We start from the raw sequence: 23,258 nt of genomic DNA on the forward strand, positions 1-23,258 counted from the left end.
ACTGGAAGACAGCTACACTTGCTTACCTACATTCTGCACGTGGCTGCTGTCTCTGCAGCGGGGAGTGGAGCAGTTCTCGTGGGCAGGATAACTGCAGAGCCTAAATTACTATCTAGAACCCTTTATACAGAAAAAGTATGCTGACCCCCAACCTAAAAAGCCAAGATTGCCTTTTAATCATTTTTGCAAATACGATGCTGTAATCATAACACATCCAAAAATGTTTAGGAAGAACCCACAACTATGTAGCTAAAAGTTCATCAAAATGAGCCTTCTTAAAAACAAGTTATTAAACCTGCATTTCTTTGGGGGGGGGGTGTCCTAAACCACTTGACACACAGCTGTGTTCAGTTTAAAGCATCGCTGGATGTTCTACTATATTAAAAAAGAAAAAGCACATGAGTTCGCTCTTTGATTCATGGTGATGCAAAGTTCGTGGCTTCTTCCCTGTTCACAGCCCTGCCTTGGGAGAGAACCCTTTATGAAAGCCAAGCTAATAGGATTCCTTCCCTTCTCTTAGATCAGTAAGTCCACTGTACTATAAGGGAGGCCCCCAAAGCTACCAGAGAGCAAACTGAGAACGCGTCCTTGCCGCTCACCTGCCTTCTGTGAAAGCGTGCTTGCTTATGGAACCATGTGCTATCACACCCTTCATCTCATGTCAAAACAAAGGCCTGGATGGGAAGCAGTGCTCTCCAGCAATGGTTTCCAAATCTGTTTCTCCCCCCCCCCACCCCGCACCCAAAAGAAATGAGGTGGTCTTTTCTCATTAGATGCATTTTTTTTCCTCAGCCACTGAAATACCCTCACGTGTTAACCAGGCCTCTCCCTGTACTTCTGGCTTCCTTATCACACAACAGCAAGAGTCCAAGCTTTGATCATGATAGTCCACCCCCCTCAGGGCATCTTCCCAGTGCCCTGCCCTCACACTTGCAGGGCAGAGTCTGGAAACACTAGCAGAGCGGGGGTGGGGTAGCTCCCCATGCACTGTCCCGGGTGTTGGCAGGACACGCAGCCGTGATCGAGGAAGAAACGCTTTTCACCAGTCCCAAATGGCTCCTTCAGGGCCTCCGCGACTCCTGGCTAGGGGCAGGGGGTCAGGTGGCATCCCCCAGGCCATCCTGCTCTTGCCCCTCCCAGGAATCCGCCCCGGGCTTACCCGGCCTCTGGAGGGGTGGGCGGCTCCATCCGAGGGGCGGGGCAGGAGGAGGGAGGGAGGAGGAAGGGCTGTGTAGGGGCGGCCCTTCCTGCCCACAATGGTTGCCATGGCGACCAACTACCCGGGCCCAAGGGCGGCCCAAGGACGTCCGCAGAGGCCCATGGGTGCAGAGGGAACTAGCATGAAGGGCACTAGGCACCGAGTGAAACTTCCAACAATCTTTTATTCCCAAACTCAGTCGGGGTTAACTCTTTCCCCAGCTAACATAACAGCATCCCCAACAGGATCTAGGATGGAGGTGCAGACCTAACGAAGATTGTCTCCCCAATAGGAAATTATAAAATATATATATACATCCGCATATTTCTAAAACAGCAAAATTCACCAGTGTTGCAGGGGGAAAAAAAAATCCCCACGTGATTTCAGTCCATAGAAAACAGCCTTTGGCAGTCTGTGCTGCCTCAAAAACCTAGGAGAAAAGCATTTCCTCGCTTAAAAAAAAAAAAAGTAAAAATTTCCCCTTTCAATTTCCACTGCTCATTCCTAGAAACACCCAGAGGATTAACTATGAAAATAAGCCCCAGCTCATTTCCCTCTGCTTGTTTGTGAAGACTCACACAGCTTTCTTCAATTTCTAGGCACTTGCAAACTGTCCTGCTTCCTTCAAGGAGTAGGGGCCTGAGGGCTCAGGAAAGGATAGAGGGAACAGATATGTACTTGGCCAAGAACTGGAATGCCAGGCAGGGCATTGGCGGGGGAGGGGGGGTGCTTTCTAGATAAACACACCTGATACCTTTAACCAAAAGTCTAACCTGCCAGGTAAAAAACAAATAGCAGCCGACTGTCCCCCCCGTCCCCTTCCACCATAAGGTGACAGAAGTTGTCTCTGTATTTGACCCCCCCACCCTCTCCCAAACACCGTGACAGCAGGTTTTAGGCCAAAGCCATGTTGCAAAGATAGCCACAGAGTCCCAGCCAGGGTAGAGAGCTCTGGAGGCTTCTGTCTGGGTCATGCGGTCACTCCTAGCAAATACTTTGATAGCTTCCAGAGAACTGCCCAGAGACAGCCCTTCAGGTCAGAGTCACAGGTCCTTCCAGTTGATGGGCTCCTTGCCAGACTTCTGCAGCAGCTCATTGGTTTTAGAGAAATGTCTACATCCAAAGAACCCTCTGTACACCGACAATGGGGAGGGGTGGGCTGTCTGCAGCACATGGTGGCGTTTCTGAAAGAGAAGGGAGAGAAGGAATCTCCAGCAGCACATCTGGCTACGAAGGCACCATCTATGCAATGGCCACGGGCCAAAATCTCAGGACCCCGCAGTCCCACTGCTAAGAATGCAGTTGCTCAAGGGCCCCATGATGCGTATACCTGTAAGAAGATGCAGGTGTTTCTTGGAGGCAACATATAGATGGGTTTTGTTTTTTTATCCATTCTGATACCCTGTGTCTTTTGATTGGGGCATTTAGCCCATTAACATTCAGGGTAACTATTGAGAGATATGATTTTAGTGCCATTGTATTGCCTGTAAGGTGACTGTTACTGTATATTGTCTCTGTTCCTTTCTGATCTACCACTTGTAGGCTCTCTCTTTGCTTAGAGGACCCCTTTCAGTATTTCCTGTAGAGCTGGTTTGGTGTTTTCAAATTCTTTCAGTTTTTGTTTGTCCTGGAAGCTTTTAATCTCTCCTTCTATTTTCAATGATAGCCCAGCTGGATATAGTATTCTTGGCTGCATGTTTTTCTCATTTAGTGCTCTGAAGATATCATGCCAGCTCTTTCTGGCCTGCCAGGTCTCTGTGGATAAGTCAGCTGCCAATCTAATACTTTTACCCTAACTCTATGGTCAACTAATCTTTGACAAAGCAGGAAAGAATGTCCAATGGAAAAAAGACAGCCTCTTCAATAAATGGTGTTGGGAAAATTGGACAGCCACGTGCAGAAAAATGAAATTGGACCATTTCCTTACACCACACACAAAAATAGATTCAAAATGGATTAAGGACCTCAATGTGAGAAAGGAATCCATCAAAATCCTTGAGACCTCAGCCGCAGCAACATCTTCCTAGGAACATCGCCAAAGGCAAGGGAAGCAAAGGCAAAAATGAACTTTTGGGATTTCATCAAAATCAAAAGCTTTTGCACAGCAAAGGAAACAGTTAACAAAACCAAAAGACAGAATGGGAGAAGATATTTGCAAACGACATATCAGATAAAGGACTAGTGTCCAAAATCTATAAAGAACTTAACAAACTCAACACCCAAAGAACAAATAATCCAATCAAGAAATGGGCAGAGGACATGAACAGACGTTTCTGCAAAGAAGACATCCAGATGGCCAACAGACACATGAAAAAGTGCTCCATATCACTTGGCATCAGGGAAAAACAAATCAAAACCACAATGAGATATCACCTCACACCAGTCAGAATGGCTAAAATCAACAAGTCAGGAAATGACAGATGCTGGCGAGGATGCGGAGAAAGGGGAACCCTCCTACACTGTTGGTGGGAATGCAAGCTGGTGCAACCACTCTGGAAAACAGCATGGAGGTTCCTCAAAATGTTGAAAATAGAACTGCCCTATGACCCAGCAATTGCACTACTGGGAATTTACCCTAAAGATACAAACGTAGTGATCCAAAGGGGCACGTGCACCCGAATGTTTATAGCAGCAATGTCCACAATAGCCAAACTATGGAAAGAACCTAGATGTCCATCAACAGATGAATGGATCAAGAAGATGTGGTATATATACACAATGGAATACTCTGCAGCCATCAAAAGAAACAAAATCTTGCCATTTGCGACAACATGGATGGAACTAGAGGGTATCATGCTTAGCGAAATAAGTCAAGCGGAGAAAGACAACTATCATATGATCTCCCTGATATGAGGGAGTGGTGATGCAACATGGGGGCTTAAGTGGGTAGGAGAAGAATCCATGAAACAAGATGGGATAGGGAGGGAGACAAACCATAAGTGACTCTTAATCTCATGAAACAAACTGTGGGTTGCTGGGGGGAGGGGGGTTGGGAGAAGGGGGGTAGGGTTATGGACATTGGGGAGGGTATGTGCTTTTGGGTAAATTGGAAGGGGAGATGAACCATGAGAGACTATGGACTCTGAAAAACAATCTGAGGGGTTTGAAGTGGCGGGGGGGTGGGAGGTTGGGGTACCAGGTGGTGGGTATTATCGAGGGCACAGCTTGCATGGAGCACTGGATGTGGTGAAAAAATAATGAATACGGTTTTTCTGAAAATAAATAAATTGGGAAAAAAAAAAAAAAGAAGATGCAGGTGTGAAGGGGTCCATGGCAGCACCGCCTGTTATCAGGTAAAAGCTCATCCAAGTCCAGTGTTATGCACTGGCTAAAAGGACTTTTCTGAACTTCTTACAATGGAACACCACAAGGCTACTAGAAAAATAAGGCTGAGCTACACATGCTGATAAGGGACTACCTAAATATATCAAGTGGAAGGAAAAAAGGTAAAATGCCTAAGTTTTTCTGGAAAAAGACCCCAAACACTATTTATAGTAGTTCCCTGAGGAAAAACAGTGGAAGGTATTTACTTTCCATTTTGCACTTTTCTGTGTAACCTGTATGGTCTACAAAACCAGAATACATGATTTTTAAAATATCAGCTGTACTTTCCGAGCAGGAAAGACTGGGCCAAATTTGTTTTCTTCTTTTTTTTATTTAAATAAAAACCACCTCACAACTAATTGTTTTCACAACATCTCTGCCTTTGAACAGCTCAGTCTCGGAGGGGCCACATCTGAAGGCAGGCAGCCCAGTGTGGTGCATAACCTGGAGCCTGGCGCCAGTTGGCCTAGGTTCCAGTTCAGACTCTGCCACGTCGTGTGGCCGCAGAGAAGCCAACGAATCCAGGCTGCGCCTCCCTCCACTGGTGTGAAGGGGTTCTAATGGCGCTTAGCTTGTGGACATCCTGTGTACCAACCAGCAATGCCCGTGGGTATCCTAAGGGTGTGACAGGTGAGGGGGGTCAAGTGCTTACTAGTGCGCTGCCTGCCACGCGGTTCGGGCCCCCAAAAATCTGAGCCATGCTGGACTTTGAAGGATGAGTGAGTCAGCCTCTGGAGAGGGGAGGCAGGCAGGGAAGTGGGAGGCAGGAAGAGATCAAGGCGCTCCAGTCAGCCTGGAGCAAAGAGGGGAAAAGCGGAGCTGTTGCGGAGAGGCAGCTCCAGACCCCAGCCCGCCAGCCAAAGGCAGGGCCTCGAGGGGGGAGCACACCCAACACTCCAGCAGGATCAGGGAAGGGGAGTCTGAGAGCAGGGGAAGGCTACAAATGAATGCTATGACAGGGTATGGGGTGAGGAAGGGAAGAAGGGTAGGGAGAAGAGGGAGTAGGGAAAAAAGGGAGGAGGGAGGAAGGAGTCACAAATGCTGATTTCTGGCTGGACAAGCACATGGTGGTCCTTTCTATCCTGGGGGAGTCTGCAGGAGCCAGTGGGGCAAGGCTGGATGAGCCAAGGAGAACCTACCTGGGAGAGGGTGGAATCTGGCATGCTGAGGGGCACGGGTAAGGAGGCAGCTGAACACACAGGCCTAGTGCTCGGAAAGCTACCTGGCTGGACACGCACCTGCTTCTGATCGTCAGGCTACTCTTACAACAGCTTTCCGTCAAAGCCAACCATTTTCAGTAATAAAAGCTACACACATGCAGAGAAAGAGCTATGCAGACCATGAGCAGATGGGAGAGTACTCCCGGGGACCCCTTCCTGACCTCGACATTGATCGTAGCGGCCAGTTCATTCAGGTCAGATCTTACTCCTACTATTCACTTCCTCAAAACACCTGAAAACATCTTGTTCATTCCCACAGAAACTTTACAGACAACCGCACTCACACACTCCACTGCTGTTCCCATCAAGGCTTGGGAAGGCGACATCAGAAACTCCACACCAGCGGCCATCCGCGCTAGGCAGGCCCCTGAGCAGAGGGGACTCAGTGGGGAAACTCCTCACTTACTTATTATCCGGTTTTATTTTTTTTTAATCATGTGAACCTACTACCTTAAAAAATAAAATAAAATAAAAACCCAAGATGAAAACCAATTCCATTTAAGAGAAAATGGAGAAGTGGGACAGGCTAGGGACTGGGTGGCCAGCACAGAACCCAAATACACCCACCAGGCCCCTAGGTGAGCAAGGCAAGCAGAGGCTCTGACCTCGGCCCCGCTGCCACTGCGACTTTATCACTTTATTACTTTATGAAACATTAATCAAAATTCTGCAGAGTGCTGGGTGTGATGCCAGCTGCAGGGAGGGGGACTCAGTCCAAGTGACATGCCAACTACTTCCTGCTGTCACACAAGCTACTGTCAGGTCACCTCACTGAACCCCTTTACCTCACTCACTGTAGCGTTTACTCGCTGACTTCTCCCTGACTCTTGCTTCTGAGTCCTGTGTCTCCCAGAAGCCCCAGCCAAGGCTCGCCTTTCATACCTGCCTCCCCTGCCCCCACTTCCAGCCCCCATCTCCTCCTCCACCATGCTGTCCTCCATCCAACCCTCAGCTCTGGTCTGTCACAGCCTAGACAGAAGTGACAGTGGCTCACTCCAGTAAGGGAACAGTGTCAACAGCGAGCAGCAGGACTGGTTATGTTCTCAGGAGGTAAGGGGACAGGATTTGCTGGCGGAATGGGTTTAAAGGGATGAGGGGAAGGATTCAAGGATGGCTTCCGGTTTTTCATCTCAGCACCAGGAATGCTGGTACTTCTTTAAGTAGACAGAGAAGCAGAGGAACACATGGGGGTGGGGGAACAAAGGATGGTTTGGGGATGTGGGGTCCTTGCCTTCTTCATCACTCACTGTACCGCATTTAGTGAGTAGAGCCTGTTATCAATCTATGTACACGGGAAGCGTATGCCTGTAGTACTAACTCTAGTACATCTGAAAGTGGCCCTTTGCTTTCCTCACACACAACTCATCATTCCTATAATCTGTCTGAATTTTGCTTAATTTTCAATGGGAAACATGACCCTCACTATAAGACTTTAGGGAAAATGAACTTCACCTTGTGACATGGGTTTTCCAGGATCACATAGCAGGGATTCCTAGGATTTTCTAAACTGGTTTAAACTGTTTAAAAAACAAAACCACCATACCCTGTCAATGGCACTGCCTTTCTTCTGAGCGTAAGAGCCCCAGAGCAAAAAGACCAGGCCACTGGAGTTCTGATTTAGCCAGGATACGACTGCATCAGTGAACTGCTCCCAACCTCTCTCCTTGTGAGAATTAGCCTGATGTGCACGGACGGTGAGGACAGCATTGAGTAAGAGAACACCTACAGACACACACCAAAGAAACAGGTTAAGAGACAAATAAGCCAATAAAACAGAGCATTTTACTTTAATCTCTGCAATTTCATCATCTTCTGAGTTTGTAACAGTGATTGTGCCTTACATCTGTCATCCGAGTTGTTTTAAAAATACACCCCAAGGGGCATCTGGGCAGCTTAGTTGCTTAGTGTCCAACTCTCAATTTCGGCTCAGGTCATGATTTTGGAATTGAGAGAGTGAGCCCCCATGTTGGGCTCTGTGTTCAGTGGGAGGTCTGCTTGAGGTCCTCTCTGCCTCCACCCCTCTCCCCATTCACTCACTCTCAATCTTTTTTCAAAGATTTTACTTATTTATTTGACAGAGACAGCGAGGGAAGGAACACAAGCAGGGGGAGTGGGAGAGGGAAAAGCAGGCTGAGCACAGAGCCTGACGCAGGGCTCCATCCCAGAACTCTGGGATCATGACCTGAGCCAAAGGCAGACGCCTAACGACTGAGGAACCCAGGAGCCCCTCAAAGTAAAATTAAAAAAAGGTATGTATATCCCATGTAACATTAAGTAACCCTTGAAGATAACAAATGGAAGCTGAAATATTTCACTGAAACAAAAATGCAACTGTAAGAAACCAGATGGTAAACATTCTTTACTTATCCTGGTTATAGTTCATTTGTAGAAAGGAAGGAAGGAAGGGTGGGGAGAGAGGAGGGAGGGAGGAAAAAAGGGAGAAAGACAAACCTATAAATAGGTATTAAACACAAAAAAACACAGCCTTGGGGCGCCTGGGTGGCTCAGGGGGTTAAAGCCTCTGCCTTCAGCTCAGGTCATGATCCCAGGGTCCTGGGATCGAGCCCCACGTCGGGCTCTCTGCTCCGCAGGGAACCTGCTTCCTTCCCCCTCTCTCTCTGCCTGCCTCTCTGCCTACTTGTGATTTCTATCTCTCTGTCAAATAAATAAAATCGTTAAAAAAAAAAAAAAAAAAAACCACAGCCTTCGTATTGAAATGAGAAAGGTGAGGTCATCTCCTAAGTGGTCAAAGTTAGCAGTTAAATTTAAAATATTAATAACAAGGGGCCACCTGGCTGGCTCAGTCAGAGAAGCATGTGACTCCTGACCTCAGGGTTGTGAGTTCAAGCCCCATGTTGGGCGTAAAGATTAAAAATAAATAAACTTAAAAATAAATTGGGGCACCTGGGTGACTCAATGGGTTAAAGCCTCTGCATTGGGCTTAGGTCATGATACCAGGGTCTTGGGATCGAGCCCTTCATCGGGCTCTCTGCTCAGCAAGGAGCCTGCTTCCCTTTTTCTCTCTCTCTGCCTGCCTCTCTGCCTACCTGTGATCTCTGTCAGTGAAATAAATAAAATCTTTTATAAATAAATAAAATTGAGAAACAAATTTCTCTTTTGAATTATGATTAAAACATGAAAGAAAACAATGGCTAGAAAATAAAAAGGGGGATACATCTTTCTTTCTGTACACGCAGCCATTTTTTTCCTGTTCCTTGATAAACATAAGCCAGCAGGACAGAAGGAAAGTGTGCTGAAATCCGTCCAAAGCACATCTCAGAGTGGTTGGCTCACCTTGCTTGGCCCACCCGGATAAATCTCCATGACCAGGATGAACGAAACCCTCTATGTCTGTAGACAGCTCTTTATAAATGTTCTCCAAACTGAAAGCAAACCAGAAGAAAAAGAACAGGATCTTGAGCACAAGTCTGAAAATTCAGTAGCTTCCAACATATCTGTGGATCACAGTCAGCACCACCAGCCCTTGGAGGGGAGGGCAGCATGAACCTGGAGGATTTATGAGGAAGCACCACCGTTCCTTCTGATACAACCTTGTCAAAGATCTTTGGTCTAGGCTCAGATTTAAGAGCATGCTTCAGAAGTTTTAAAAAATATCAGCCTAGGAGTTAACGACCTCTCAACTAATGCTTATGGCTTGATTAAGTTTCTGCATTGGTTATAGTCACAAAGGGCATCTGTAAAATTCCCCAAAGCCGTGGGTTTTAACCACAGGTGATTCTGCCCCCCCAGGGGACCTTGGGCAAGGTCTATTTACTAGTGCTCTCTGGTTCTGGAAGGGGTGGGGGGTGCGGGGTCAGTGTTGGGAGCATCTAGTGGGTGAGCCCAGGCGTGCTACTCAGCATCCTAAAGCGAGTGCACAGAACAAAACCTCTCCCACACAAAAACACAGCCCCCAATGTCAACACTAACAAGACAAAGAAACCCTGCTCCAAAGGCCACTGTAAGTCTCCCCCGCAGGTGTACCTACAGCCTGCAAAGTACACATCCAAAAATAATCACACTTGGATCCAAGCCATAATCGTACCTGGGCGGCGGTGGAACGGGTCTTTGAACACTAAAGCAGAGCCCATGGGCTTGGTTGGGTCCATGATACGGATCCTGTCCCAGGATGACAACCTTCACCTGTGAATACCAGGTGGCAAGAAATTCAATAGTATCGCACGAGCAGGTTAAACAAACACCTGGCTGATAACCTGCACAAAGGACGATGATGAGAAAGGCAGGCCGCCTCTCCCTGACCCAAACTAAGAACCCCCAGAAGGGAGTGGGTCATCATCACTGGGCCCCATTACTTTCCACTGTCAAATTATCCTTCATGCCATCACCTGCTACACCTACTCCTTCTTTGATGCAGGTGGGTGAAAACAAGTCCACCTCCTTCATTTTTCAGATTACAGAAATATGCCCTTGGCCCAAGTATAACCATCCAGAAACACATGAAGTGGCTTGTTGTCTCCCACTCATCCCTACCCCCTCCTGATTCAACCCTATAAAGTTAGCTATATAACTGGGGTCATCATACTCATCACCCTACATGTTTGAACTTCTCACATCATGCATTTTAGGCATCCTTCATTGCACCTCCAGAGCAGTCACTGGTAGGCAGGTGGCTTGTTTCCTAGTTTTTTTCATCACAAAAAGTGCCGCAAACGTCCTAGTATGTATTATTTTTATGTCCTTTTTGTTTTTATTTCTATGGAAGAGATTCAGAAGGGGAGGTGCTGGTCCAAGGACAAGTGTATTTTAAATTCTCATAGACGTGTACCAAACTACTTTGAAGTTGAAGCTACCAAATTCCTACCAGCCACCCATGAAGATGCCTCTTCTCCATATCCTCTGAGGGATGAAGACAATGAGGTCAAAGGACCATGGAGAAGATGGCAACATGCAATGAAAAGTAAAGAGATCAAGGTCAGGCGCAGTGTTAAGATACAGCTAGCCTTGGGTGCCTGGGTGGCTCAGTGGGTTAAGCCGCTGCCTTCGGCTCAGGTCATGATCTCAGGGTCCTGGGATCGAGTCCCGCATCGGGCTCTCTGCTCAGCAGGGAGCCTGCTTCCTCCTCTCTCTCTCTGCCTGCCTCTCCATCTACTTGTGATTTCTCTCTGTCAAATAAATAAATAAAATCTTTAAAAAAAAAAAAAAGATACAGCTAGCCTTTTGATCTGCTGTCTGCCTACCTCTTCTTCATTCATTCTCCTGCTTCTGCCCATAGTGCTCCTTCTCAGAATCTGCCCGTAGCCAACATACATTACATCCTTCAAATCCCAACCTTCAGACACCATGAACCTTTTGTGGACCTCCCTCTTGCAACCACTGGTGCTCACTCTGAATGCAGCACATTCTCCCTTATGAAGCAGCCGGGCCCAGCAGGAGAGCTTTTGGGTTCTGGTCCTGAATAAGGGATGACCTTGAAGGAGCCACTTAACCTTTCTGACCTTCCAAATGCTTCTCTGCAAAGAGGATCTGCTAGGCCTTCAGATCCTCAGAACTTTCATACTCTCTTACTCCTCTCCTTGTTGACACTGGTCATTGGCATTCAAAACAGGACCCACAGATCAAACAAGGCACAAATCAGGACTGAATTTAAAAGGACTTAAATCCGGGAACACCTGGGTGGTTCAGTTGAGAAGCATCTGCCTTCAGCTTGGGTCATGATCCCAGGATCCTGGGATTGAGCCCCGAAGAGCCCCGGGCTCCCTGCTCAGCGGGAAGCCTGCTTCTCCTTCTTCCACCCCCCTGCTTCTGTTCCCTCTCTCACTGGGGCTCTGTCAAATAAATTAAAAAATCTTTAAAAAGGGGGGGGAAAAAAAAAGGACTTAAATCTCTTTGACTTTATTTATTTATTTGACAGAGAGAAATCACAACTAGCAGAGAGGCAGGAGAAAGCAGGCTCCCCGCGGAGCAGAGAGCCTGACTCGGGGCTCCTTCCCAGGACCCTGGGATCATGACCTGAGCCGAAGGCAGAGGCCCCAACCACTGAGCCACCCAGGCGCCCCTCTCTTTGACTTTATAAAACCAAGAGCTATATTCAAAGTTCTTGCTCGGAAGTGAAAAATGGTCAAGCCTGCAAAGTTTTAGGTATGGCGGCTTTATCAACAGGGGTCATTCACCTACTTCACTTCCATTTGGTTTAATAGACACGGTATGAAATCACAGGATTCCTGCCTTCAGCTTAGAAAATGGGGAAGAGAAAGGGGTAAGATCATAATGGTAGTGGCTTCAAGCAACAGGCTTCAAGGGAGTTGCCATCAATGGATCTAGTTGGGTTTTCAACAGAGAAAACTGTCATACTTGCCAACTCTTTAAGTAGGAGAGTTGGGGGTGAAGAGGAGGCTGGAAGGTCGAACATGGCTATTTTCATGTTCAGCTTCCATCGTTCATACAGTGACTGAAAGCCATAAACCAGTTTCTGAGCAGGAGACTGAAGGGACAGACCAGCTGGCAAGCAGCCTGTACACAGAATGAACCAGAGCAAAGAAATGCTAACAGAATAGTAAGACTGATGCGCCAGAAGTCAAGAGCTTGAAAGCATCAACTATGAAAGACAGTGTGGGTCACAAAGAAAGAATACTGACCTGCAAGTGAAAGGGGGGGGGAAACTGTGCTAACCAGTTGCAAAAGACCTCAATGCTTCATGCCTGTTTCCTTAACACCACCTTAAGACCTCATATTGGCATGTAGTTGGTATCAGGATTAAATACAAAAAACTAGAGCATACAGACACAGGTCTACATACAGATTTTTTTTTTTTTTTTTTTTTTTGGCTGCATGGCCACACATACTCAAAGTTAGAAAGCTAACAGGTTAAACATTTCGGTATTTTATTTATTACCCCAGCAGGGACAGGCACTTGCGGGGGTGGGAGGGTGGGTTTTTGTGCGCCAGCGCGCATGTAATTAACAAATACATACTATTTGACTCCCATGCCTCTTTTACTTAACTCACCAACCACAGGTACTTACATGTCTTATGTCACACATCTGGGTCCACGTGAAGACTTGGTGCGGGGGTGGATAAACAGTGTAACGTTTTCTTTCTTCCGCGACAAATCCCATTAGCTGACGGTAAAGACAAATCAGATTTCCAATCAGACTCACCGCCAAGTTTAAGAATTCAGTAAGGAGGCTTCCAGTGGAGCCTAACTGAAGAAACATTATTTAACTCTCTGCCACGTTGTATAGGCATATTCTTTTGAGAAACAAAAACTAGACTTGCAGATCGCCAAAGAGGTCCCCCCTCTGCTTTGGCGCCCTTCCCTTTTGTTTGGACCAGGTCTACGTAGACTGGCCTCGCTGCTCTCACTTCCTATTGGTGTCAGCCCCTCCCTCTTTTTGTAAAAGCTGCAGCGGGTTTCACAGTCTGGTTTGCGGTTTTACCGTGCAGCTCTTTCCTGGAGAGCAGACCCGCTGAACGGTTTACAAGAAGCCATGCCATCTTACAGCCTTTTTAAAAAACTTCAATAAAGCCTAAGAAGGCAAAACACCGTGGCTGTTATTCTACTATTTTACCGGGAAAAGGACGTTAAGGGAGGGAATACGGGAGCTTACAAACGTGGACTCTGCAGGCTATCCTAGCAAGACCGAAGGGCCCGCAGCCTCCAGGTTTACCTTGATGAAATACGGTTTCCCGAACTCCGCGCTGAGCGGCTTCTTCCAACTCTCACCGAAACCCACTGGCACATTGCGCGCGGCGAGTCTGAGCAGGGCGGCGGCCTTGTTCCTCTGGATACGGATCAACTGCTCGGGGCTCAGCGGCGAGGAGGGCGGGGTGCCGGGGTCCTCCTGCCCGGCCCGGGCCTTCTTGGGGGGACTTGCCTGCAAGTGATCCCCGCAGAGGCGGGTCACGAGCTGCAGTGGGCCACGCCCAGGCGCCCGCAGATGCCGCCCCCAACCCCACGGCCCACAGCGGAGCAAGCCCATTCGCCGGGCTCCAGCCCCCAGGGGGCAAGTCGCAGCAAAACCGAACTCTGGGAGTCGGGTCCGGGAAGGCAGATTGCTGCCCCCAGTATGGAGTTTGGTATTAAGATGCGGCTGCGAGACGGGTCTGTGAGCTAGGTCCGCGACGTCTCCCGCGGCGCTGGCGGGAAGGGAGGCCCTGACCCCAGCGCCCCGCCCCCCCCGCGTTCCCACGTGGTCTTTTCGCGGCAAAAACCTCCAGGGGTAAGTCCTGCCTCCCTCCCCTCTTGATTGGACGGCGGGCCGAGCAGGGAGGCTCCCTCGGCTCTGATTGGCGCCGGGGGCCCCGAGGTTCATCCCCATTGGCTGGCCCCTCAGAATGGCCGCCGACAGGGGACAGCACGGGCTGTTTTGAACACGTGCAGTCTGCTTTGAACACAGGGACCCAGCTTACCGAGTCGGTGGCGCGTCCCTGCAACCCGTCGGCCAAGCGGGGCCCGTCGCCCTCCTCCCCGTCCCTTGCCCCCGGTGCCCGGTCCCCGTCGCGCCTCACCGCCGCATCCCCGCTCTCCTCAGCCACCGCCGCCACGCCGGTCCCCGGGTCGGCCGGCTCGGGACTGCGGGCACGTCGCTTCCCGGCGGGGGTGGGAGAGAAAAAGGAGTAGAGGGTCTTCTGGCCGATCATCCCGGAGCCGAGGAGAGCGGCCGCGCGCCGCTCGGAGAACCCGCCGTCTGCGCCAGCTGCGGCGATCCGAAATTGGCGCCAAACGGCTCGCGCATGCTCCGACCGGGGCGGGGAGGGGGGAACCGGGGGCGGCGAGGGCCTAGTGCGCCTGTGCCAGAGGGGCTGCGGCGAGAGGCCCCTAGGACCCAGTGGGGCTTGAAAGCCTCAGGTGGTAGGCGGGGTCCTTGGGTGCGCGGCTCGCGAGTTTACTCTTTCATTCATAGTACTCAGCCATCACACCCTCGCCTTGGGGATGGTCCCTCCGCCTCTGCCGCAGGGAAAAGGAGAAAAAAAAAAGCACCTGCCCGGAGGGGTAGTCTTGGGAGTGAAATTAGCATTAAAAGAGTCCTTTGCTTTGCTCTCAGGTACGGGTCCTCATCCTGTTTTCACAAAACGTATTTTACTAGAGCCAAGTGCAGTCGTGTGTTTTGCCTAACCTGTAAGGTCTGGGGGAGACTTTAACTGAGGTCTTGAAGATTAAACTCCAAACTCCGCATCCTCTTCAAGGCACCACCGCGTCCCCCCCGCCCCGACACCGGCAGTCCTTGTTCCGCGTTCCCTCCCCACATCCCAACCGACAATGGGTCCTCTTGGTTCTATCTGCAAAATAAACCCCAGATTCCACGGCCGCTCTTCATCACCTAGCTACACTCCCTGGCTGCTCTCACTCTTTCTTCCGAGAGTGATATTTTGAAATGGAAATTGCGTCGTGGTAATCCGTGCGTAACACTCCTCCCTACGGTTTCCAAATTTTTGAATAAACCCGTTTCTTACCCGGCTGGCAGAGCTGTATCCCTCTAACCGAAGCCCCTACTACTGTGAGGTGACTGCCATAGCCAGCGTGTCCCTTGTGTGGCCTGTGCTCTCTGGCACGGTCTGCCTCCCTACCTGGTAAGCTTTGGGTCTCAACTCAGGTCCCTTCCTCTTGATACGGGAACAAAGCAAGCTGAGGACGGAGCAGAAGAGGATACCCTGCCCCTCCCCTCCCTGGATGGAACCTGTGTGACATTCTTCTAGGAATCTCCCATCTTCTGTTAAATACCTTGCTAGAGGGGGAAAAACAACATTAACCTGACAATGGCAAAGGCCTCAAAACCCCGGGTATCTTGTAGGTTCTCTTTAGTATATGAAAGTTCTGTTGAAACAATTTTCCTTACCTCCCCCAATCCCTTTGTATATAACCTGCCCCCACCTCACAACCCTGGGGCAGCAGTTCTTTCTGCTCCAGGGACCCCATGCTTCAGTAAACCATCACTTTGCACCACAGATGTCTCAAGAATTCTTTCTTGGTCCTCCGGCTCTGCACTCCACCCCACTGAACCTCACCTATATTCTAAACCTTCATCACTCTGGAAGGACTTCCCCTCTGCCCCCACGTTCTAGCTGGTCACTCCATAGCTTCTATACTATCTTAAATTATCTTATGCATTCTTTGCTTGTTTATTTGTCTCCATCTCCAAAATTTAACCCTGCTGGGGGCAGGTGATGTGGGAAACAAAGGCAGAAAATTAAATGTCCTTATAACAGGCAGTCCACTGACAAATACTTGAGGCAGGCAAAGTATAATGTCCTTCCTGGAAGCTCCTAGTGTTCTCAATGCCTTGCTAGAGGGAAAAGCAGCCTTAGTTTGACAATGGCCAGGCCTCCGGTGTCCTGTGAGTCTTCTTTAGTATATGAAAATGCTTTTGGAACATCCCTTATCTTTACTCCCCCACCCTGCAAAGTGTATAGTCAGTTGCTCCTCACAGTCCCAGGGCCCTGGGGAGCAGAAGGCAGCAGTAGCTAATTTTCACCTGTGGGTCCAGTTCTCGTGCCTTAATGATGAGGGAGCATGAGGCTGGCTGAAGACAAAGCAAAAGCTAGCGCCTTGCACACCCCTCTCCATCCACTCCCCCTCGGTAATAATGTGTAGCATTCCTCAGGCAGCCCTGACTGCCATGAACAATAAGCAAATAGTTAACTTGGAGAGATCACAATCCTGCAAGATGGGAATCTCCCAACTATCTTGATGTTAATGGCTTGCTAAAAGACAACCTTGGTCTTCTGGCACCTTGTAGGCCCTCTTTAGCATATGAGAACTCCATTGAAACCTTCCTTCCTCTCACCTTCCCCCACCCGCAGGGTACATAACCTGCCATCCCTCACAGCCCTGGGCAACATCTCTTCCTGCCCACAGGTCCTGTCCCAGTGCTTTAATAAACCACCATTTTGCACCAAAGATGTCTCAAGAATTCTTTCTTGGTCATCGGCTCCAGACCTCAGCCCACCGAGCCTCACCTATGTTCTAGAACTTCATCATATGGCGCCCAAATGTGGGGCTGTGAGTCTTTACATTTGGACTCTGAGTTTCGGTGCAAAATTGGTGAGTACTTTCTCTCCTTTTCCTTTACTCTCATTTCAGGGCTTTTCAAGGAGTATGGTCTTATTGGAACACTTGCATGTCAGTTGCTCAGGCTGTAATCCTCTAGCCCGTGGCTACTCTACGGGGAGGAGAGCGTCTGCCTTTTGGCTTTAAGTTAGTACCCTGGCCGGAATGGCAATAAGACCCAGAAACTTGATGGCCTCTCTTTATTCCTGTTCTTATATAAAGTTGTCTCTCTTGGGCACGGGACAGCCTCCTAAGTCACCAGGACGGCTGCCAATCTTAAGACTCCCATGTGAGGTTTTCTCCTGATTGATCTTATGTGATCCCCTCCACATCCCTGGTCTAGCCACTTCTGGCTGAGAGACCTCCACTGGGAGCCGGCCGAAACCAGTACCCGATTGAATTAAAACACAACTGGGGACAGTTTCCTAGGGAAGTTGGCTTGCAAGGACCACATGTGTTGGAATGTCGCATAGACCATGATGGATTTCAGTCTTTACAGTGTCTTGTCCGTGTCTTCTACAGACTACTTAAAGCTATGAAATTGGGTAATTTCCCCTTGTCAAACTTCCCTAGTATTTCCATGGGTTAAAATGGCAAAACAGTATGCAGTCCTCAGGACAGACGATGGCATGGCATGGCACAAGTATTTTGGTCCATTCACCAAGGCACCCATCAGCAGCCTAGGATGCGATGGGGAAGTGGAGGGATGCCGGCACCCCTCCAGGGCCTTTAGGGCAGGAATGCCTTCCCAGGGAAGGCAGGATGGTGATCAATAGCGATATCTTGAGGGATGCCTCCGGTCGCTTTTGACACATGGGAACCTCTGACCTACCCGGCGCTGACGCCACCCAGGAGTCAGGGGATTTGGTAATGGACCTTCTTTACTTTTCTGGAAGCATGGCCTGTAGGCTTCTTTAGTTCCCAAGGACTCTACCTTGGGGTGCCTTTTAACCCACTGGAAATAATTTGGATTGCAAAACTTAGGAAAGGACTGAGCTCCTGTAACACTGCATGGCCTCAGTGGGATCTATCAGTTAGATCTCCTCTGCAGGAAACAGGGCAAATGGACCTAGGATACCTTCATTGCTCATACCTAGGCCTTCATTGCTCTACACCAGGACCCCAGACTAAGGGGCTTTGCAGAATGTGTTTGCCCGAATGAGTCAGCTAGTAAACTTAATCTTGACATACTGGATGGTAATTATGTTTGTCGGACTTCTAGTAAACCCAGGTTGCTGGGTCATCCATAGCAAAAGGGACTCTGACTTTATTTCTCTGTTTCTCCTAATAGATGTGGGGGCTTCTCCCTCCCTCACTTCCCGTGTTAATGGCTATGACTGGAGCCAACTGTGGTTAGTCTAACTCGAGACAGAGACCATAAAAATATTCCCAAGCAGCTGCCGAAACTCCCTTTGTTTTGGGGAAGTTTCCCTGTCTAATCTGGCCCGACTTGGACTGCTTAACCCTTCCCCCCTTGCTGGTGGGAAAGCATGGCATCTGCTCCTCTGTTGGGGCTTATGAGCTCCAAAACTGGGAATCCTTTCTCTGCCTCCTGGCAGCACTTTGTTTCTTCTGTTTCCCCCTTCTCCTGTTTCTGCACCAACATGCGTGCAGCCTGCATGACTAGCCTCTAGATCATGCACCATGGCTCCTTCTCTCTTCACTGTCATGGAGCAAGAAGAGCAGCCCCTGGACATAACACCCCCCACTCCAGATCTTCCCACTTGTGTCTCAGGTAAACATTCAAAGTGGAGTGGGTCCAGGTGAAATGTAAATCAGTATTGGAACTAAGTTAAGTTTGTTGGTTTAATTAAGATAGACATGTCTTTTAAGTTATCAGCAGTAAATGTGAAACTTAGAAGTTTACTGAAGGTCAAATAAGCTCGTGTTATTTGTTAAAATTTGTTAGCAAAGAAATGACTAAACTGATGGTTAATTGTCTGTCTCAAAGTTTTAATGGTAATTGCTGAAGTAACTTTCAAAGTCTTTGGTGAAAGGGTCCATGGATAAAAGGACGAGACTGATACAAAGCGAAGGTCAAGCAAAGCTTTATTTCACGCCAAGCATTGAGAATCAAACTGACCGGCCACGGCCGTCTCTTGCAAAGAGGAGACCCCTCCCAGTCTTACAGACTAACTTTTATAGAGTAAAGGCCATGTGGTTGAGCCTGGCCACACACAGGTGGCCAATTGAATTACATTCTACCCCATGATGGTCATCTAATTCAGCCTATGACCTTGGCTAGAATTTGTCTGGAGCCCAAAAGGCGGGGCTCACACTCCTTGGCAAATAATATGTGCGCTTTCCCTTGATTGGACATCTCCAGCTGGCCTGGCTCATCCTTGGCGGGTAGGGAGGTAATACGTGCGCTTTCCCTTGATTGGACGTTCCCATCTGGCCGGACATGTCCCGGTTGGACTCCGTTATCTCTGGTCAGCCTGACCTGTCCTGGTATCTGTGCTCCGTTATTGGGGCTATTTGGCCGTGTTTCACCAGCCAGCCGTATTTCACCAGTTTTGTTTTTAAGTGCTTTTCTCTTGGGGGGAAGGGGCAGGTTCAATCTAAGTTTACTGCATAAACAACAAAATGGCTCGTTCTGGCTAAGTAAGCCCTTACATTCGGTAACCTGAAAATTTAAAGTTTTGGTTGAATGAAAAATGGAATTAAATTATGGACATATAGGTCTTAACCAAACAGGATAAAATGCTAACTCGTTAATTACTGGATGTAGGTTTGTGCTTTTGACTTCTTAACTGCAAAGAAACTAAGAGTATTTAAATCTGTTGGTAAATTAACTGTTTCATAAATTTTGTCATCTAAAGAATTCTGTTGTAACAGTTCACAACTGGCTAATACTTAGTCTTAACTAGAGATTAAGGTGTTCCTAAGAGTATAAACTTCTGCTTAGTGTAACTAAGACTGATGGAAATAAAGGAAGGAACTCTGTGGAAAAGTAGATGATACATAAGAAAGATTTAAGGAATAGCAATACATTTTGTTGAGGGTAAGAGAAGGTAATTTTGTCCTAAATGAGATGGTTGTTTGGAAGGAAATGGCTTGGGACAAAACCTGAATGCAAAGGAAAGTTGTAGAAGGTTTGTGAAGGGAAATCTTCAGAAAAGGAATTTTAGCTATGGTCAAGATGGACTAAGATTGAAATGAGCGAGTTTTTAAGGTACATTGGTATAAGACTGAAATTGTCTCTGTTCAAAAGGACAAAGTTTTCTTAGATCAATTGATCTGCAGTTAAAGAAAATGTAAATGGTTTTCTCTTTGCCTGCCCAGAAAATCCAGTTTCTTTGTTTTGTTTTACCAGGTGTTTAACATCCATAATTATATTTAGGCATGTGCTTTAAAATTTTCTAAGATTTTTGCAAATGTTGACAAGATTTAAGTTGTAAATCTCTTTAACTCAGGCTTTTCCTTGGTATGCGAAGTTGCTCATGAAGTACTACTGAACCCATGATAAACCTTGAGTTACATTTGGGAAAATGCTATAACTATTCTAGAAATTATGCATTTCCTAAGGTTTTAATGTTTTGAGAGATCATCGCTTGATTTTGTAATTATGGAAATGTTATGTGTTGAAGAAACAACCTGATCTCCTTGCAGCTAAAGTGGAAACTCCCGTCTCACCAGCTCTAACCATAGCCATCCTGAGTTTTTGTCATTTATAATTGTTTTAATTCTCTTAACTAGAGATTAAGGTGTTCCTAAGAGTATAAACTTCTGCTTAGTGTAACTAAGACTGATGGAAATAAAGGAAGGAACTCTGTGGAAAAATGAGTTTTCTCTTCAAGGAGATACATATAAAGGACTTTCAGGACAAATACAGATATTTGATATACTTGAAGATCCTAAAACTAAAATGGGTAAGAATTTCCAGAACTAACTAAAGCTGCATTCACCAGACTTAGTAACATGGGACTAAATGAACTAAAAGATTATAGTGTCATGTCTCTTAATGTTTTGTCTTACTTTAAACATTGCTGGTTCTCTCTAATGTTTGCTCTTCCAGACTAGGGATACTTTCTCCTAAGTTATCTGTAACTTTTAGAGATGTAAAAGTGCCCATTTGTAAACGAATCGAGGCATTCAACTTTTCTCTCTGAACCCTCTGAAAACCAAAAAGTCTCGGTAAGTATTCCTTCTTCCTTGGCAATCAGTCAGTTGCATAAGTTCAGTAAGAATCTGTTCTCCTTGTAACAGGACAGCATTGGAAACTGGTTATTTTACCAAGGCTTTGCCTGGAATGTCATATTTGAGAAAGACGTGCATAGGCTCAAATATGACCAGACAGCTTTAAGGAACTAAGGTTGACTTTATGAAACCTGGAGCCATACAGCCCTTTGGAACTGTTGGCCTGATACCTTGCTTACAGAGTTCCCAGCAGCCTCACCAAGTGAGTAAAGAATGTCACTTCCTGGGGCGCCTGGGTGGCTCAGTGGGTTAAGCCTCTGCCTTCAGCTCAGGTCATGATCTCAGGGTCCTGGGATCGAGCCCCACATTGGGCTCTCTGCTCAGCGGGGAGCCTGCTTCCTCCTCTCTCTCTGCCTGCCTCTCTGCCTACTTGTAATCTCTGCCTGTCAAATAAATAAATAAAATCTTTAAAAACAGAATGTCACTTCCTGGCAGGATACTTTGGGAACCTCAGGAAGAGGCATTTGCCCAAATCGACAGGTATTGCAGGCATGCCTGATGGTGTAAGTAAGACACAAAACAGTTAACAAGAAGGACGCTGCGCGATTTCGGTACAAAACCGAAAGTACAAATTACGAAGCAACAACGCACGCTGTTGTACAATACAAATTCAACCGGCCCAGGGGAACCAAGAGGCTCCTCTGTGGCGGACAAATGTATCCCTCGGATACTTGTGGGGGCCCGCTTTTTCGGGGTCTCTAATCCCTGGAGCGTCCCCCAGGGTGGCAGGGGAGAAGTCCGAGTTCGTCAACTCCTTCTCAAGCTGCCCAAAATACGAAATACGAAATACGAATACGAGTACGAGTACGAGTACAAATACGAAGCAACAACGCGCGCTGTTGTACAATCCTATACAGGTATATAGGCAGGACAGACAAAAAACACACGAAAACACGAGACCGGAGACAAGAACACAGTTAATGCTGGCCAGCTTACCTCCCGGTGGGAGTCGGTTGGATTCTTGGGCAGGAGTCCGATGATCTCGGTGGGACCTCCAAATGTAAGACCCGCGGATCCCCTTACCCAAGAATTCAACACTGCCACAGGATGCAAATAGCAAGAGGTTCTTTATTGTAGCGCAGGCGCCTGTGGGTGGTCAGCAGCTCCTGCTAGCTGAGCACACCAGGCTGGGGTGGTGCAGGATTTTTATAGACAGATACAAACAAGTTTTGGATGGGGCAGGGCTGATTGGCTGACAATTTGAATATTTGAAAAAGGCATACTTGGTGTTTGCGGATTGGTTTTGGAGGACCCGCGCGCGTGAAGAAAAAGGCGGGAAGGGGGAGTGAGGAGGGGGAGTTGGACCTTATTACTCAGCAGAGATGCATCCTGCCTACGTGACTATGTGGCCCCCTGCCTCCTGCCTACGTGACTATGTGGCCCCCTGCCTATGCCTCAGCTATTAGCAGAAGGTATCTTGTTCAAACAGGAGACCAGTGTCACACCCTAAAAGCCAAGCGGTTACAAGAAGGCAAAAGAGTGGTTAAATAATTAACAACTGGGGGAAGGGTGTCTATACGCGGGGTCTTTCAATGGCAAGTACATGGCTTGGCTTCTGGCCCGGAGAGGCTACTAAAAGTTCAACCTAGAGATTCCTTATAAGAAGTTCCAGCAAGGGCACCTGGGTGGCTCAGTGGGTTAAGCTGCTGCCTCTGGCTCAGGTCATGATCTCAGGGTCCTGGGATCAAGTCCCGCATCGTGCTCTCTGCTCAGCAGGGAGCCTGCTTCCTCCTCTCTCTCTGCCTGCCTCTCTGCCTACTTGTAATCTTTCTCTGTCAAATAAATAAATAAAATCTTTAAAGAAAAAAAAAAAAAGTTCCAGCAAAGCAGATTCTAAAAGATCTATATGATCACACTCACTGTTCTTGCTGAGCTTATGTAAATAATAGGCCAAGTTTGTTAAAACTGGACTTGTTTCTCAAGTGAATTAGTCCTGATTTGGCTATCTCTGCAAATGCGGGTTATTTTAGAGAGAAAAATTATGTTTTAGTAACACACCTTTATAGATGTTAAATTTTAGATTTGATTGTCTTTAAATGTTTACCTAAACTAAACAATTTGAGGTAAACTTCAGAGAAGTTGCACAACAGCTTCTTTAGTCGATCTTCTTATTTTGTGGGGATATTAGCAGAACCCCATGGCACATGATTAAACAACTGGAAAATGGGATTGATTCCCCTACAATTGTATAACTTAACTATCACTTGTGTGTGGCTGGAATAATGAAATTGCCTAAAAGCCAGCATACCGCACTCCATAGGATTAACTATGGACTTGTGGAGATAATGGATGACCCCACTTTCTTTGC

General features: G+C 47.6%; 1 protein-coding gene across 1 annotated transcript; it reads right to left on the reverse strand.

Annotated features, from left to right (window-relative positions):
• Window positions 1-1,362: 1,362 nt before the first annotated feature.
• On the reverse strand, window positions 1,363-14,415 carry UNG (uracil DNA glycosylase). The gene is made up of 7 exons (XM_044244095.1): window positions 14,212-14,415; window positions 13,371-13,577; window positions 12,726-12,821; window positions 9,788-9,885; window positions 9,037-9,125; window positions 7,286-7,464; window positions 1,363-2,382 (listed from the first exon to the last, which is right to left on the reverse strand). Exons 1-7 carry the CDS (start codon window positions 14,341-14,343, stop codon window positions 2,242-2,244), a joined length of 942 nt encoding a protein of 313 aa, XP_044100030.1. The 5' UTR covers window positions 14,344-14,415; the 3' UTR covers window positions 1,363-2,241.
• Between the last annotated feature and the right edge of the window lie 8,843 nt (window positions 14,416-23,258).

The sequence above is a fragment of the Neovison vison genome, chromosome 3 (assembly GCF_020171115.1).
Source record: "Neovison vison isolate M4711 chromosome 3, ASM_NN_V1, whole genome shotgun sequence".
Classification (NCBI taxonomy): domain Eukaryota; kingdom Metazoa; phylum Chordata; class Mammalia; order Carnivora; family Mustelidae; genus Neogale; species Neogale vison.